At 40.5% G+C, this 17471-nt stretch overlaps 1 protein-coding gene and 1 long non-coding RNA gene across 3 annotated transcripts; both read left to right on the forward strand.

Moving 5' to 3' along the window:
* The first annotated feature begins 1052 nt into the window (after positions 1-1052).
* ptmab (prothymosin alpha b) lies at positions 1053-6031 on the forward strand. 2 transcript variants are annotated; one of them, XM_088085974.1, is made up of 5 exons: positions 1053-1346; positions 3548-3607; positions 3970-4054; positions 4142-4227; positions 5230-6031. In XM_088085974.1, the coding sequence occupies exons 1-5, from the start codon at positions 1302-1304 to the stop codon at positions 5272-5274; spliced, it is 321 nt and encodes a 106-aa protein (XP_087942100.1). In that variant the 5' UTR covers positions 1053-1301; the 3' UTR covers positions 5275-6031. The 2 variants fall into 2 exon arrangements, with proteins under 2 accessions (XP_087942100.1, XP_087942099.1); XM_088085973.1 differs by lacking the exons at positions 1053-1346; positions 4142-4227; positions 5230-6031 and adding an exon at positions 1353-3453 and having other exon boundaries at positions 3970-4047.
* Positions 6032-13238: 7207 nt separating this feature from the next.
* Positions 13239-16689, forward strand: LOC148188153 (uncharacterized). Its single transcript, XR_015778248.1, has 3 exons — positions 13239-13303; positions 13559-13613; positions 16241-16689. It is a non-coding gene; the product is annotated as an uncharacterized LOC148188153 (long non-coding RNA).
* The last annotated feature ends 782 nt before the right edge of the window (positions 16690-17471 follow it).

Genomic DNA, 17471 nt, shown 5'->3' on the forward strand with positions numbered 1-17471 from the left:
GTTTTTAGCGCGCCGCCGGAGCCCAGTTTGAATTGACGGACGTGCGCGTCGACCAATCAGCGCTCGCTGTGCGCCAAAGCCGTGTTTATTCCACTTAACGGACCAATCGGAGTCGCCCCGAGCGGCCGAGTGCGTCATCAGAGCAGAATGTGAATGTGGGCTGCCCGTTACCGGACCGCACTCTGCTCCCATCCCCCCATCCAGAGCGCGCAATGGCGGCCGCTGTTGCGCCGCTTTGTCCTCCTCATGTTGAGATAAAAGTGTGCAAACCCCGGTAAGCGACCCTCCGTGTTTGCCCTCGTGTTTCAGCGGAATGCGTGTCGGCTCACGAGCACAGAATGATGTTTTTCTCGCACTTTGTGTCATCGCATGTCATGTTATGTCGCACTGCCTCTCCTCCCTCCTCCGCGGCGGGGGCTTTTCTCTAACAATGGAGGAAATGAGGCCACCGGCACTGAGACTGCTCCCGCTCACCCCCCAAAAAACACTCCCGCACGGCCGCTTTCTGCACATTCACACCGAGAATACGTGTGATTGATCGTGCATCGACCTTGGCGCATGAATTTATGGTCTGTTATGTACCACAAAAAGAAAAAAAAAGCGTCATGTGCGCAAACACAGATGGTTCGGGAGGGGAGGGGCGGCCGACCATCAGGCTGCACCTTTACTCTCTTTCAGCTTTATTTTCTGTGATTGACGCTCGTAAGGCACCTTAAGCAGCTTTAATCCACTATCGGAGTGCGCATCGTCGACATTTCGCCTCTCTCACCGTGTATTCCCTCGTCGCTCCGGTGGGCGGGAGCGCGGAGCCGCGGCTTGACTCGACCACACGAACATCAATCAATCAAACCGTGACATCAATCGAAGCGCCTCCTATTCGACATGTTTGGTGCGTAATTCGGTGCAAAATTGAAATTCTCGGTTCCCCGGTGCTGGAAAGTGGGCACTAACATTACAGACTGAGTCCGTTTCGTGCGCTTTAATCGGTGCGGGTATTGTTTTTGTGCAGAAAGGACGGTTGCAGCGGCGGACAGGAGGGGGGCGTGGACTCCGGGGTTTAGAAATTCAACCCATTGTTCCACTCCAACGCGCGAAGAGAACACCTCTGTGGAGCCGCCGGCCAATCAGCATCCGGCAAACTCCTCTGAGCTCCGCCCACCAGCCTATATTAAACGCGCGGCCGTCGACAGCGTCCGCCACTGGCACAATATCACACCGACCAAACCACCGACCCGAGGAGAGGGATTTACTTTATTCAACCTTTCATTTTCAGCCGTCCTTTATTTTATTGACCTAAAACAATGGCAGACACACAAATTGAGACCGGATCGGAGATCTCATCCAAGGTAAGCCGCCTCACACCTTCACCGGAGCCGCTTCCCGCTAATCTGCTCAGCGGAATAAAGCCTCTAACCTAGTTTAAAAAAAAAAAAATCGGGGCTTCGCGCTTATTCGGAGCAGTCGGGACGCACCGGAGGGGGGTGAAGAGACGCCGGTGTGTGCGTCTTTTTTTTTTTTATCCAAACACTGATGGATGTGAAGCGGCGGCTCTCCGCGCCGCATCATGGAAACAAGCTGCGTCTCCAGCGCCGCGGCTCATTGTCCGGAGAGGAACAGTCCGCGCGGGTCCTTTGTTTATACAAGCGGCTCGGATTCTGCGCGCACCAAACACGCACAGCAGGTCCGGATCCACAGCGGGTCCGGATCCACAGCGCTCCAACGCAGGTTTTTTTCGGGCTCCTTTCTTCTCTTAGCTGAAATGACGCGTCTGTTTATTCCGCTCAAAGCCAATTAATTCGAAGAGCAGATCCCGCTCCCGGTTTAAGAGCAACATCCCGGGAGGTTTTGTTAACAGAGGAGCGGAGGAGGAGGCGAGTCGCTCCGTTTGAATGGAGGACGGGGAGGCAGCAGGCGGTGCGTAATTCTCTCCAATGTCAACTTTTACGGATCTCTCCGCTCCGGCGCGCTCTCACAACGATTTGTTTGTTTGTGGGGGAAAAAAAGCACCGGCGGGCCTGGCTGCACCGTGCGACCCGGTTTGTTTACCGATTCCTGCCGTCGCTACTGCTCCCTGAACGGGTTCCTTCGCGTCCTTTTACCGGAGAGGGACGATCCACACGCGGAGAGACGCCGCTTCCGCTTCTGCTTTAATATTTTTGTTTGTGGGGCGCGTTTATGTCTCAGGGGAAAGTTTTTCTTTCTTTTTTCTGTAATGCAGCCCACTTCTCTCCCCGTGTGCGCGCGCGCGTGTGTATGTGTGTGTGTGTGTGTGTGCGCGCGTGCGTGCGTTGTGGAGGTGTGATGTGACGGTGCTGGTTTTCCCCTCTTTGTGGTCCATCGGCGTTTTGGGTTCTCTCCTTCTGTGTCCGTCGTTGTGTTTTTTAATGTTCATTTCGGTGCAGTTGGACTTTAGCTCACATCGGGTAAAACTTTAATCGTCCCCGCGGGGGGAGTCGGGTCTCCGCAGCAGCAGCGACGAGCCGCGGAGCTGAATAATTCTGAGTGATTGTAACAAATGAACATATGGAGGAGGTGGGGAGGGAAAAAGTTGGGGGGCCAGGAATTATCCTGTAATCCGGGGTGCCTGTTCAGCCACTATTTATAGTTGTGGAGCGTTTTTACGCACAAGCGCCTTTTTACGCACAGCGAGAACGAGCGCAGCCTCGCAGCTCAGTCTCATTTGTCTCCTGTCCGCGCGGCCAACGGTGCTCCTAAACAGCTGAGGCAGTGAGATAATGTTAAGTATTGATCAATAACGGTAGATATGCGCGCGTGCGGCGGGATAATAGGCCGTGGACGGACGACAAAACGCGGAGCTGCTACACTACGACGAGCGCTATTAATAGAGTCGACGGGCGGTTTTCCGGTCTAAGTGGAGCGCAAAAAAATCCCATAAGGTGCGTGCGCGCGTGTGTGTGTACGTGTGTGTCGGTGCGTGTGGTTTTCGGTGTGTGTTTGTGTATGCGGGCCGCCGTATTTTCGCGTTTCTGTCCGCCTTTCTCGCCTGCCATGTGTCGTCTTCTATTGTCCTCTCCAGCCTCCGTTACAACGAGCGGCCAGCGGCAGCAGCGTGCACCGCACTCTCCTCCTCCTCCTCCTCCTCCTCCTCCATCACCCCCTCCCTCCTCCCTACTCTTGCGCCCTCCTGTGTTATTTTAAATGGAGCGGTGCATCCTGGGTTTTGCAGTGCCTCTCCCGGGCGTGTCTCGTGACATATGGCGGCGACGGCAGCCCGCGGAAGACTACAATACCCAGAGTGCCCCGGGGGCCACATCAAAGTATCATATTACAACACATTAGCAGGGATGGAGTGGGAGGAGGAGGAGGAGGAGGATGGGGGAGGATCTGCAGAGACCAATATGGTGTTTAAATGGGAAGGCTTCATTCTGACAGGGAGAGGCTCCCAGCATGCACTGGGGCCTCAGCTAACTGGGCCATCAGGTGGAAACACAGGTAGCAGCAAACCCAGAGATGTTCTTGTGCAACACTTGAGCGTGCATGTGTAGTTTTTGTGATTGCCTTTTTCTAATAACTCTGTGTGTTTCAGGACCTGAAGAAGCAGCTGGCGGAGGAGAAGAACGGCAAAGATGCCGCCACCAACGGGAAGGTGAGCGTCGCGTTAACTCGCTCGTACGCGGCTCTGTTCCTCCTGCAAGGAACTGATGAAACTCATCACTTTTAAATGAAAAAAGTGTTTATCTTACAATTTAAAAAAAATAAAGAAAAAAGAACAAAAAAACAGTTAAAAAGTTAAATTGGTGGTAAATTAAATTCTTGAAATTAACCCAAAAAATGTACAGAGTAAAAATCAAATAAAACAAATGCCAACACTTTTTTGGGGGGTAAATTCAGAAAAAAAAAGCAGTAAGTATGTGTGTTTAAAAAAATATAATAATAATAATGATATTTGGATTGAAATAAAATCTGTTGTCTGCAGGAAAATCATAACTCGTCTCGTTTTGTTTCCAGGAGAAAGAGGAGAACGGCGAGCCCGACTTAGACGAGGAAGACGACGAGGAGGTTGATGAGGAGGACGAGGAAGACGACGGAGAAGGTAGAAAGGAGGTTTTTTACTTTTAACTTTTTATTTTTAATTTCCCAGATTTTTCAAAAAATTCTCACACTTGTCCGTCATTCGCAGGTGATGAGGAAGACGAGGAGGACGACGACGATGACATCGAGGGCGGCACAAAACGGGCGGCTGAGGAAGACGATGAAGATGACGAGGTGAGGCGGCGACAACCGACCTTCACCACCAGGAATCTGACCAATCAGCATCTCGCCTTTTAACCCCTCAGAGGAAGGCAGCGTGCAAGAAATGAGCCAGAAATTCACTAGAAATGAGTCAAAAGTACAAACGAATTACCTGCAAATTAAACGAAGCACACAAAAAACACAAGGAAATTACCCAAATAAAGTGATTTAAAAATTACAGCAATTCTGTAAAATAACTAAAAAAATTAGTGGTTTATACAAAAAAACCCAAAAAATCAGAGGACAGATTTTTAAAAAAGGAACGTAGAGAAAGAAAGACAGCGAAACAAGGAAATTACTTGTGAAAGCTACTAAATATAAAAGCAAATCTTAAATAACTCCAAAATTAACAATAGAATATAATATTAATATATCTAGCACAAAACAAAACAGGAAGGTTAAAAAGCAAAGAAATTACCTGATAAACTGCTTAAAAATTAAAACAAACATATTTTAAAAGGGGAAGGTAAAATACAATAATATAAATATATATTAAGAGTAATTTATTTATTTTAATTAATTAATTTATTTTAAAGGAAAGTCAAAAAAAATACTACAAAACCCTCAGGAAAATTACCAGAAAAAACTAACCTTAAAATTAAAGTGCAGCAAACATTTTTTAAAGGGAAAGTAAAAAACACAACAGAAGAAATTATCTGAAAATCTTTTTTTTAAAAAAAATAATTTGGTAAAATAGCCCAAGAATTTTAGTTTTTTTTTTTTTTATTTGGGAAAATAATTTAAAAATATGAAACTGAAAAAAAAATTAAAAAAATATAAATAAAAAATATTATTTATTATTTTTCCTCATGCATTGTTCAAACAAATGGTGCTGTTTTTGTGACATTTCTTACCGTCTTCCTGTAGCTCTTTTTTCCCTTGATTTTAATAAGAAATCACACCAATTTTTAAAGGGTTAAAAACTTGGGAAAGGCGTCTGGATGTCTAAAGTAACTTTTTTTCTTTAATTTTCAGGACGACGTCGAAACCAAGAAGCAGAAAACCGACGACGATGATTGATGCGGTTTTTTCCCGCCAGCGCCATCCTGCTGAACCACTTCCTGAGTCTTCACCTCTGGCTGTTTTTAAATGTCACGGGTGGAGGGGCGGGAGGACTGATTTAAAGGAAAAAATAATAATAAAAAAAATACAACATGGTCATTAGCAAGTAGAGTTCAACAAACATCTACCAACACACACACACACACACACACACACACACACTCTCACGGTCTCCCCTGAAAAACTGCAAAACAAATTTTGTAGAGGAACCCGCCGCCACGGCGACGCAGAAATCCGGCTTCTCTTCAACAACAACAACACGAAAGGAGAATTTGTTTGTATTTTTATTTACATTTTATATTTTTGTACATATTGTTCAGAGGGGGGGTCAGTTTCTCTCTCGGCAGCGATCTCGTCAGACCAAATCGGTGCTTCTTTAACGAAAGATTTTACTTGGTTGACCATGTTACGATATCTCAACAGATAACTAGTAAAAAACGTGTAAAAACAGTAAAAAAAAAAACAAAAAACCATGAAAGACAACCTCTTAAAGCCGTTGAACTCAGAGCATTCCAGTAAATTTAATGTATGTACTTTAGCTGTACCATAACTAGTCTGTTTGTATGAGAGGGTAAGGCCAAAGAAAAGAGCCTCTTTTCTTTTTCCTTTTTATTTTGTTTTTGTCAGCGACTTTTTGTTTTATGACGGCCTGTTTTGATGTATGTGCGAAGTTTGTTGTTTGACAATAAACCGGACTTTTATTTTGTGAGTTGTACTTTGTATCTCTGTTTGTTTCTTCCTGTCTGCGCGGCGGCCGATCGACGCGGCCTTCCAGATGAAGGTCGGCTGGTTTTTTAAAGGTCAAATGTCACTGCAGCGCTCCCTAAAATCTACCTCAGTACACCTGTGCAGTTCTGCAGTATTTTTACTGTGATGCTACTTTTTACTCCGCTTCATTTATTCACAGCTCCAGTCTCTTGTTTTCCAGGGTCATTAAAAACCTGGAATTTTAAAATAAACTGTTTTCAGGCTTAAAAAACACCCTGAAAGTTTTTGAGAAGTCAAGGAAATCTGTTTCAGAAACCTCTTTAAAAACACGAGGTTTGAATTTAGGGATTCGATTTGTGTTTGAGGAGCACAGAAAGTTTGAAAATCAAACATTAGTTTGTGGTTTTGCAGTTTTTGGCTGTGATAAATTATTTTGGGTTTGTTTTTTTTACATTTAAATAGAACGTGCCTTTCAAACCCGGCAGGTTCAGACGGTATTTTCCCTTTAAAAAATTGCCAGAAATGTGTTTAAAGGGAAATAAACCAAAACATTAAAAAGCAAAAAAAACCACCAAAAAATCACCCAACAAATGGAAAGAGAAACTAAAATGGCCAAAAAATCGACTTTTAAAGAAAAAAAATCTTTAAAAGTTTTTTTAAATTGCCCAAACATGTTAAAGAAAATAAGGGCCTAAATTAAAAAAAAAAGTTGTAAAATAAGCCAAAATAAAAAAAGTACTTACTTTTACTCATAGCGGTGTATTTATACATTGTTGTTTGGGTACTTTTACTCATACTGGTGTATTTGTAAGTATCTGTTTGGGTATTTTTGAGTGATTTGTGAAGGTTTGAGGGGTGAAAGTGTGAGGGATGGAGGTGTGAGCAGTGAGTGTGTGAGCGGTGAAGGTGTGAGGGGTGAAGGTGTGAGCGGTGAAGGTGTGAGCGGTGAAGATGTGAGCGGTGAAGGTGTGAGCAGTGAAGGTGTGAGAGATGAAGGTGTGAGGAGTGAAGGTGTGAGCAGTGAAGGTGTGAGGAGTGAAGGTGTGAGAGATGAAGGTGTGAGCAGTGAAGGTGTGAGCGGTGAAGGTGTGAGCGGTGAAGGTGTGAGGAGTGAAGGTGTGAGCGGTGAAGGTGTGAGGAGTGAAGGTGTGAGCGGTGAAGGTGTGAGCGGTGAAGGTGTGAGCAGTGAAGGTGTGAGGAGTGAAGGTGTGAGCGGTGAAGGTGTGAGGAGTGAAGGTGTGAGGAGTGAAGGTGTGAGCGGTGAAGGTGTGAGGAGTGAAGGTGTGAGGAGTGAAGGTGTGAGGAGTGAAGGTGTGAGCGGTGAAGGTGTGAGGAGTGAAGGTGTGAGCAGTGAAGGTGTGAGCAGTGAAGGTGTGAGGAGTGAAGGTGTGAGCAGTGAAGGTGTGAGGAGTGAAGGTGTGAGCAGTGAAGGTGTGAGGGGTGAAGGTGTGAGCAGTGAAGGTGTGAGAGATGAAGGTGTGAGGAGTGAAGGTGTGAGCAGTGAAGGTGTGAGCGGTGAAGGTGTGAGCAGTGAAGGTGTGAGCGGTGAAGGTGTGAGGGGTGAAGGTGTGAGGGGTGAAGGTGTGAGCGGTGAAGGTGTGAGGAGTGAAGGTGTGAGCAGTGAAGGTGTGAGGAGTGAAGGTGTGAGGAGTGAAGGTGTGAGGAGTGAAGGTGTGAGGAGTGAAGGTGTGAGCGGTGAAGGTGTGAGCAGTGAAGGTGTGAGCGGTGAAGGTGTGAGCGGTGAAGGTGTGAGCGGTGAACTCATCCAGGTCAAACATGCCGCAGCCTGATGGAGCTCCGGAGGATCTGATCTCTGTTCAGTCTTGTCGGCTGCAGCCTGCAGGGCCCAAAACTCAACGAAGAAGTCGACACACAGGAATGTTAAAAACACACAACACAGCTGCTCAATGACACACACACACACACACACACACACACACACACACACACACACACACACACACACAACACACACTGACACATACACACACTGACACACACACACACACACACACACACACACACACACTGACACACACACACACACTGACACACACACACACACACACACTGAGACACACACACACACACACACACGTGTTACTGACACACGCTGACAGTGTTGCTGTACAGGTGAGCTGCAGGTGAGCTGCAGGTGAGCTGCTCATGTTGCTGCTCTTCATGTCTGACAGAAATTTCTCTGAAATGTTTCTTAAATATTTTCAGTCTTTCTTTTGAACTTTTTTAAAAAAGTTCACACTTTACTTTAGCAGGTAATTTTACGCTGTGACTTTGTTACTATATTATATTTTAAAATGTATTATTGATTCGTATTTTTTGTTATTCAACAGAGGAAAAAAGAGAGGTTAAAAAATGTTGCCGCTGATATTTTATTTGAATTATTCTATAATTTATTTTTATTTTTTTAAAACATTAATTTTTGTTTTTTTTAAATAAGTTTTTATTTTTAAGAATAAGTTGCCGATGGGTATTTGTATTTTTCATGTGTTTTATTTATTTATTTATTTTTTTTATTGTAATTTGTATTCATAGAAATTCAACAATGATCTAAGACATATAGTTTATTTGAAAGATTTTATCTAATTTTATCATAAAACCTTAACTTTTAAAATACTCTTTGGTATATTTTAATATTGAAAACATAAAGCTCCACTACTAATAATATTATTATTATTATTATTATTATTAGTAGTAGTAGTAGTAGTAGTAGTAGTAGTATTGATGCTGTTAGTGTTAGTATTGGTATAAGTATGTGTATTACTCATTAATTAATGTATTTTTTAATCTCTTTGCAGCCCCATCAGAAACATCCAAACTTTAGTCAAAATCATTCAGGTGTTTTTTTGTTGTTGATGAAAGAACTAAAAATGTCTAAAAACTCTTTTAAAAAATGACCATTAAAACCAGCAGGTTGAACACGTCTTGTCCCAGTTGTCTTTCTGGTCAGCATTAAGTCTCAGTCCACTGCAGCTTTAAGACTCACCTCACCTGTCTCACCTCAGCAGGCGGCCCCCTGCGGCTCCGACATGGTTCATCCCAAACCAGAGGACCGGATCTCACGGAGCGGTCCATTTGTGCAGGACGGAGGGGGGACAGGCTGCTGGTCAGGTTAGTCCCGTATCTGTCCTGTTTTATCGGTGGTCATATGTCTTTCATGTCTTTGACATGAGGACACGTCTCAGGGAGCTCCAGCTGATTTTACTGTCCTCTAAGGGACCGTATGAAAAGTATCAGGAGTGAAAATACAAGAAGAAGATCCTGAAAATATTTTAGAAACAGCCGTTTAAAAACAACTTCTGTGTGTTAAAGAAGGATTTTAAATTTTTCCCAGAGAAGCGAGAGGGGATGACCTCTGTGAACTCTGTGACCTCTGCGACCTCTGTGACCTCTGTGACCTCTGTGACCTCTGCGACCTCTGTGACCTCTGTGACCTGTTGAAGCCGGTTCGCCATTTCTAGAAATAATGACAACGATCGTACATCCGAAACGTCCTAAAATTGTAAAAATCCAAGAAACGTTCTAAAATGCTTTAAACATCCTAAAATCCTAGAAATGTCCTAAAATCCTTAAAATGTCCCAAAATACTTTAAACGCCCTAAAATCCTAAAATCGTCCCTAAAATCCAACAAAGGCAAAAACCACCTGAAGCGAACTTTAAAAACATTTTGTGTAGTTTTATGTATTTTTTTTGTACAATTTTCCTAATGCAAACAGGAAATAATCGTAAATACACTTAAAATTACACTTAAGTATTTGCATCAAAATGTACTTTAAGAAAAGTATTCACTAAAAAAATATATATCTATAATTTAAAAAAAGAAAAAAAAATCCTAAAACCTCAAAATTATTAGAAAAAAAAAGAAAAAACCCAAACCCAGAATTAATTTAATTCAAATAAAGAATACGTCACAAAACTTTATTCCTTTTTTCTGAAAAAAAACTATCAAAAAATTAAACAGAATTAAAAAAAAATAATAATAAAACAAACACCCAAAAAATAAAAATATTTTAAAAATTAATAATAAATACACCAAAAAATTATATTCACTGGAATGTTTTACCAAAGCAGTTTTCTGTCAATCAAGAGAATGATTGATTAATCAACTTATCACTGCAGCTGTGCTCGTATAAAGTTTTAGGTAATTTAATTTACAAAAAAACATCATATTTTATAAACCCTTATCATCTCTTTTTCATAAAAATAAAGTAAAGTAAAGTAACTAAAGCTGTCAGATAATATTTCCCTCTGAAATGTAGTGAAGTAAAAGTACATGGTAACATGAAAATAAAATACTCAAGTATCCCAAATTTGTACTTGAGTACTGAGTTACAGCCCAGCTCTGATAATAACAGTCGATTTGTATCATTGGTCTGAACTGGTAAAGCAGCCGAGGCTGCAGGAAAAAGCAGCGTTTCCCTCCGACGTGTAGTGCAGTGGAAGTTTAAAGTAGCAGCAGATGAAAATACTGCAGTAAAGTACAGTACTTTTGGTGTTGGGAGCCTGCTGGCTGCGAGCGCTGACACACATCCAGAGATGAGTCCTGACTCGACGTCAGATCACAGCCGCGGGCTGAAAACAGGAAGTCTGACCTGCTGCTCATTAAAACATGTAACAGTCCTCAGCTCCGTGCTGATTGGCTGTCCTCCGGAGCGTGACGACCAATCAGCCGTCGGCGTGTGGAGTTTGAACCATGGAGCCGCCACTCTGCAGGCTCACCTAGTTTGAGTTTGAGGCAGCGCCGCTGTCAGCCAATCAGAGAGCAGGATCCTCAGGTGTTTATCGGCTTCTACTTTAACCTGAAAAGAACTTTAATGTGATTCGGAGTCGGAGGAAACTTCTGTCCGTGCATCAGTTATCATCAGTTATCATCAGTTATCATCAATTATCATCAATTATCATCAATTAAAGGAAAAAACATCAGCTGATTGATCGTGAGATCAGTTTGAGCTCCAGCTCAACAAACCGCAGCTGAAAAATCCTCTTTGACGTTCACGCAGAGTCCGAATACTCTACTGAAGTTATCTTCAAATCTGGCCCCTGATAGGGCCCCTGGTGGCCCCCAAAGCATTTCCTAATTCACAATAAACATAAAGTGATGGACTCTGTGAATAGTTTTTGTCCTTTAGTCTCTTAGATGTCAGAGACATAAAACAGCATCAAAATAGAGCTTGTTGATCAAAAAAAGAGCCAGATGAGGATCCCCCACACCCCCGACAGAGGACACAGCTGAGACACTGATGTCCTAAAATACTACAAATGTCCTAAAATCTGAAAAATATACAAAAATCCTGGAAACGTCCTAAAGATGTCCTAAAATCCTGAAAAATCCTGATGATGTCCAAAATTCCATAAATTACCTAAAATCCAAGAAACATCCTGAAATCTTGGAAATGTTCTGAACTCGGAGACACCACCGCTCCTCGGAACATGTGTGGGGCCGCTGTGATTGGCCCCTGGCCTTCTGTGATTTTAAAATATTGGCCCTCGAATAAAGCAGCTTGAGTGTCTCTATGAGATGAGACTTGATGGTGTTACCGTCACTTTTAATACTTTAACCAGATTTTACTGATTACACTCAAAGATTTTTACTTACCTGCAAAATACTGTAACAGAGTATTTTTACTGTGTGGTACTCTTACTGCAGTGAAGGATCTACTTTATGGATCCCTGGAGGGAAACTGTGATTCGTTACAGTCGATCTCACGTAAGCATTGAGAATTATAGAAGCAGAAACAAGAACTACGTCACAATTATGTAAAAATATTTAAAAATCACAGTAAAATACAGTAATTCTTAACATTTGAAAAGATACAAAAATGCAAAACATATCTAATATGCTGAATATGTTGTGTGTGTGTGTGTGTGTGTGTGTGTGTGTGTGTGTGTGTGTGTGTGTGTGAGAAAATAAGACATATTTACAGCATACATAAGAAATATCTAGTAGCAGTAGTACCTGCAGTGGTTTCAAAAATCAAATAAACCGTTCGAAAGTTGAACACATTTTTATTTCATGTCTTTCAAAAACATGGGGAGAGGGGAATAAGCAACTAAAAAAAAGCAAGAAATTAGTTCAAACTTACCTGAAAATAGACAAAACAAAAAGAAGAGTAAAAATAATAATAAAAAAATGCCCCTGAAAGTGCTAGAAATTAAAGGAAAATATACATGTACAAATTTTCCTTTGTTATATTTTGAAATATTTAAATTTATACTTGTTTTCTGGATATTTTTCCCCATTTTTTGATAATTTACCCCTCCCATCCCTCTTTTAGAGCATTTTTCAGGTCATTTCTTGAAATTTGTGAAGAATTTTGTTGCCAGCTGGATTGATGCCCTTTAGCCATCTTTTTCTTTTTTTTGACCCAAAACATTTAGCTCAGGTTTCAAAGGGTTAAACGGCTTTTGAAAGGTGCAGCAGAAACAGCAGCTTCCTCGGAGCGTCGCTGCCCTCGTGAGTCCAAACTGTGAGCTGCACGCTCTTATTTTCATCTGTCTGTCTGTTATTATCATCATTATTATTATTATTATTATTATTATTATCATTATTATCATTATTATTATATTATTATTATTATTATTATTATTATTATTATTATTATTATTATTATTATTATTATTATCATTATTATTATTATTATTATTATTATCATTATCATTATTATTATTATTATTATTATGTTTTTTTTGTGAGTGTTTTAGTAATATATTAGGATTTAATGATAATTATTAATATTAATGCATTTCGTTTTCATTCCCTTTGAAACCTGGATAGACCTCATTCTTCTTTTCTGTGTTCTTCTAAAACTAAATTTTATTTTTTCGAAGAGGTTTGAATTCTTTTTTGGAAAAAACAGTGATGACCAGGTTGGACAGAAATGATGCAAAAACATTTAGCATAGGATATTTTTTACTAAAGTCTTGCTAATTTTGGGGTCTTTTTAATTATTTATTGATTTATTTTCTTTTTTTTTTGCTAATTCCCATGTGTCAAAGCGTTAATCTTGTTGTAAATTCTTGATTTGTTATTGTAAAAATGAAGCATGAAAGAGAAACTGAAGCGTCGGAGCCGTTTATGTTTATGTTATGATATTTTGTGTTGATGTTTGTTGCAGTTTTATTCTGGACACTGGGTGGCGCTCATTAGCTCTCCTGGTTTGTTTTTTGGGGGGCACAGGTGACAGGAAGTGGAGGCCGCAGGTAGATGGAGCACAGAACACAAACACATCAGCAACACCTGGAAGAAACCGAAAAAACCTGGTAAGATCTTTTATTTACATAATTATCAAAAAAAACAGCTGATAATAAAAGTAAAATGTGTTATTTTAATATACGTAAAGTATGTTTCACTGCGTCTGTGTGAGATCACTCCCAGTACTCCCAGTACTCCCAGTACTCTGTGCACTCATGGTAACTGGGAAAGAAGACGGTGGAGAAAGACTGACCTTGTATTAAATGCAGTAAAAGTACCTCATATCTGCAGTTCATGATGGTGTTTTTCTGTTGTTTTTTCAGCTCTGAGACTTTTCACAGCAGGTGAGCCCTGACTCCGCCCACCGCCGTCCTGCAGGTGAGACCCGGCTGCTGAGAGAGGGGGCAGGTGAGGGGACAGGGGAGGGGACAGGAGAGGAGACAGGGGAGGGGACAGGAGAGGGGACAGGAGAGGGGACAGGAGAGGAGACAGGACAGGAGACAGGTGAGAGGACAGGAGAGGGGACAGGACAGGAGACAGGTGAGGGGACAGGAGAGGAGACAGGACAGGAGACAGGTGAGGGGACAGGTTAGGGGACAGGTGAGACCCTGTTACATGTTTCTAAGATTTCAGAGCATCTCTTGGTTTTAGGCCATTTCTAGAAATCTAGGACATTTCCATTATATCAGCACATTTATGATTTTAGGACATTTTTTTTTTTAGGATTTTAGGATGTTTCTTGGATTATATACATATATATATATATATATATATATATATATATATATATATATATACTGTATATATATATATTAGGATTAGGATTATATGACCTTTCTAGAATTTTAGGACATTTTCAGGATTTTGTGGACTTTAAGGATGTTAGGACATTTCAAGACTTTAAGGCGTTTCTATGATATTAATACTTTTGTACAATTTTAGGACCATTGTATGATTTTAAGGATATTTCTAGGACTTTGGACATTTCTAGGATTTGGGACATTTTTAGGATGTAACCTATGTGTCATTTTAGGACATTTTACATTTTTTGGACTTTATTTTTTTTTTAGGATTTTAGAACGTTCCTTGGAGTTTAGGAAATTTGTTGGATTTTATAATATTTTTAGGATTTTCTCATATTGCTAGGATTTTAGGGCATTTTAGGAAATTTCTTGGATTTAAAGACATTTCTGGGATTTTAGGACATTTCAAGGGTTTTAGCATATTTTGGACATTTCTAGGATTTTTGGACATCAGTGTCTCAGCTGTGTCCTCTGTGTCCTCTGTCGGGGGTGTGGGGGATCCTCCTCTGGCTCTGTGTTGATGCTGTTTTATGTCTCTGACACTTGATGGAGACTAAAAGGACAAAAACTATTCACAGATTCAATCACTTTATTTTTTGGAGAATTAGAAAATGTTTGAGGGGCCTCCCGGCAGCCTGTCAGGGGCCAGATTTGGCCCGCGGGTTGTGAGTTGAATCTGGTCCAGTGGGTCTTTTTATTGTTGGTCAGGCGAACAGTGAGATGACGTCTTATGTCCTCTGTTTGTTTTTTTCGCTGTGGTTCACTTCAGTGATAAAAAAATGTCTGAATGAAATAATGAAAACGATTTAAAACTTTAATTAGAAAAACAAACAAAAAACACTCATGCAGATGGACAGACCCCCCCCCCGACACACACACACTCTTCCACGCCCACTTTCATTGTGTGACTTTCACGCCCAGTCCCTATAGAAATACCACACACACGCACACACACACACACACACACAGAAGACCATCAGGGGTCTATACATCGCCCCGGCAACAAGGGTCTCGCCTTGCAACAGCTGGTGTGTTAACAGGCGTCTAAAGCAAAATAACCCCTCCCCATCTCACACACACACACTTTGTTGGGGGGTGTGTGTTACACACACACCATGTGGCGTCATCACACCACTAAATGTAAAATTTATGAGCCAAAATATAAATAAATATATATTTAAGCACTTTAAAACGTCCAAGTCCATATATTATACATCTACCCACATATTTAAAATGCATTAATCTTTACATGAAAAAAAGAAGATAACAATATATTTAAGCACTTAAAATCATCCAGGCTCAAATACACACACACACACACACACACACACACACAGAGACCTATAGTTGATCTCGGTCAGCACCTTGAGTTTGGAGAAGCAGGCTGAAGTGCAACATCAAAGTTTTCAAATATTTTCGGTCTCAGTTTTACACGAGGCTCATAAATTAGACCAAACTGTTGGATTAACAAACCAAAAAAAACACACAGATTTGAGGCTGAAACTCACCAAACAGAGACATCTGGTGGCTGAAAGGAGTTACAGCAGCAGTTTGAGACGAGCTGAAGCGTCGCTGCTCTGATTATAAGTGTCTGAGAAACAGACGACAACTGAAATATTCAATCAGTCAGACTTTATTTGTAAAGACTTTTCATTCGAGCAAAAAATACTAATAATTACAATGAAGATGATGATGATAATCATAATAATAATGATATCAACAAATCAGTGACTTCATTTGTATAACACTTTTCACCCAAGACAAGTCAAGCCAAGACAGTTTACTGCACATGACAAAAGATTGTTTATACTACAACTACTACTACTACTACTACTACTAATATTATTATTATTATTATTATTATTATTATTATTGTTATTATTATTATTATTGTCGTTATCGTTATCGTTATTGTTGTTGTTGTTGTTGTTGTTGTTGTTGTTGTTGTCATATATAAACTTAAGTTAAAAAAACAAAACAGAAACAAAGATTTACCTTAATTATCTCAGCTGAAAGACATCCAATAATATCATTACCTCACATTTAGCTGAAGCTGAGTGATATTAATTTAACTTTATCAAATATGCAGATTCAGGCCTTCATGCAGGAAGTGATACATGAGCGAGTTTTAATTTTGTTTTTTATAATTTGATTTTTGGATTTTTCATCATTGTTTCTTTATCTTTGCTCTTTTTTGGTAAGAAATGTGGAGTAAGAGTCTGCAGCTCTGCGGTGGACAAACGTCTCTTGGTGAGTACTTTTTGCAACTTGCTTCCTGTTTTTCTGATTTAGCAAACAAGTTTTTTACCCCGCATTTTTGCATGATACTAAAAACAGTTTACAGTAACTGGAAATAAACAGTCGATTAACTGAAATTTAACAGAAAAATCACATTTTTTTGGCATTAAACTGACAACATACAAAAGAGCTGTGGACGTAAGGACTGAGTTTATTCAGTCTCTGAACGTTTCTAAGAAATGACTCGCAGCTCCTTCCTGTGTGGAAACTTCCTCTTATGTATGTGATGTTAACCCTGTGAAACCTGGGACATTTGGCTTGATTTCTATGGAGAAAAGGCGATGAGCAACTTAAGGAGAAATGACCCAGAAATTTGCAAGACATTTGTAAAATGTACAAGAAAACTAACTGAAAATTTGCGAAAACATAAAAAACTATATAAAATGACCCCCCCACCCCCACCCCAAAAAAAGTCAAATAAAAATAATCAAAAAAATAAATAAAGCTTTAATATCATAATTTTATTAAACATATATATATATATATATATATATATATATATATATATATATATATTTATTTATTTATTTTTTTCAATATACAAATAGTTTTTCACATCTACTATTTTCTTGCAGTTTCTGGGACACGTCCTGGTCAATACCTGCTTACTCATTAGGAAATCAGTTTGCTCAGGGTTCAAAGGTTAAATACCCGTGAAAGGTATCTGTGCAGTTCCGGAAACATGGTGTTGATCCAGGTTTTAAAGGGTTAAGCTGCAGAGGAAGAGTTGCTCTGAGCAGTTTCACCAGCTGCAGTGTGCTGCAGCAGCCAGCAGAGGGAAGCAGCGCACAGGTGTAATCCTGACAGCAGCGCTCAGGTGAAGGCTGAATAATCTGAGGTTAAAGGTCAAACACTGAACAAAAATGCAAAACTATCAACTACAATCTTCCCCTTTCAACAGCAAAGACCTGAACGAGTGGATGGACTGTAAAGAGAGCGATCGACACGTTGAAGTGTTTCACCAACATGATGAAAAACACAGAGACGTCTCATCTCAGCGTCACCTGACAGACAAAGTCTCAGGGCAGAGCACACAGTGTGTTTGCCTTTGAAAAAAGCTTTCAAAGAAAAGAAAATGCAAAAAATTAAAAGACAAAAAACCTAAAATATTTTCTGTATAAATTGCCAAAACTTT

Source organism: Plectropomus leopardus, chromosome 12 (assembly GCF_026936395.1).
Source record: "Plectropomus leopardus strain MGB_pleo_1.0 chromosome 12, ASM2693639v1, whole genome shotgun sequence".
In the NCBI taxonomy this organism is placed as follows: Eukaryota; Metazoa; Chordata; class Actinopteri; order Perciformes; family Serranidae; genus Plectropomus; species Plectropomus leopardus.

Bases quoted from the DNA above. Each gene is read 5' to 3' on its own strand.
- ptmab (XM_088085973.1), top strand. From the start codon at position 3,216: ATGGCGGCGACGGCAGCCCGCGGAAGACTACAATACCCAGAGTGCCCC. The intron at 3,454-3,547 runs GTAGCAGCAAAC...TGTGTGTTTCAG, and splicing joins GCCATCAGGTGGAAACACAG to GACCTGAAGAAGCAGCTGGC. The intron at 3,608-3,969 runs GTGAGCGTCGCG...TTTTGTTTCCAG, and splicing joins ATGCCGCCACCAACGGGAAG to GAGAAAGAGGAGAACGGCGA.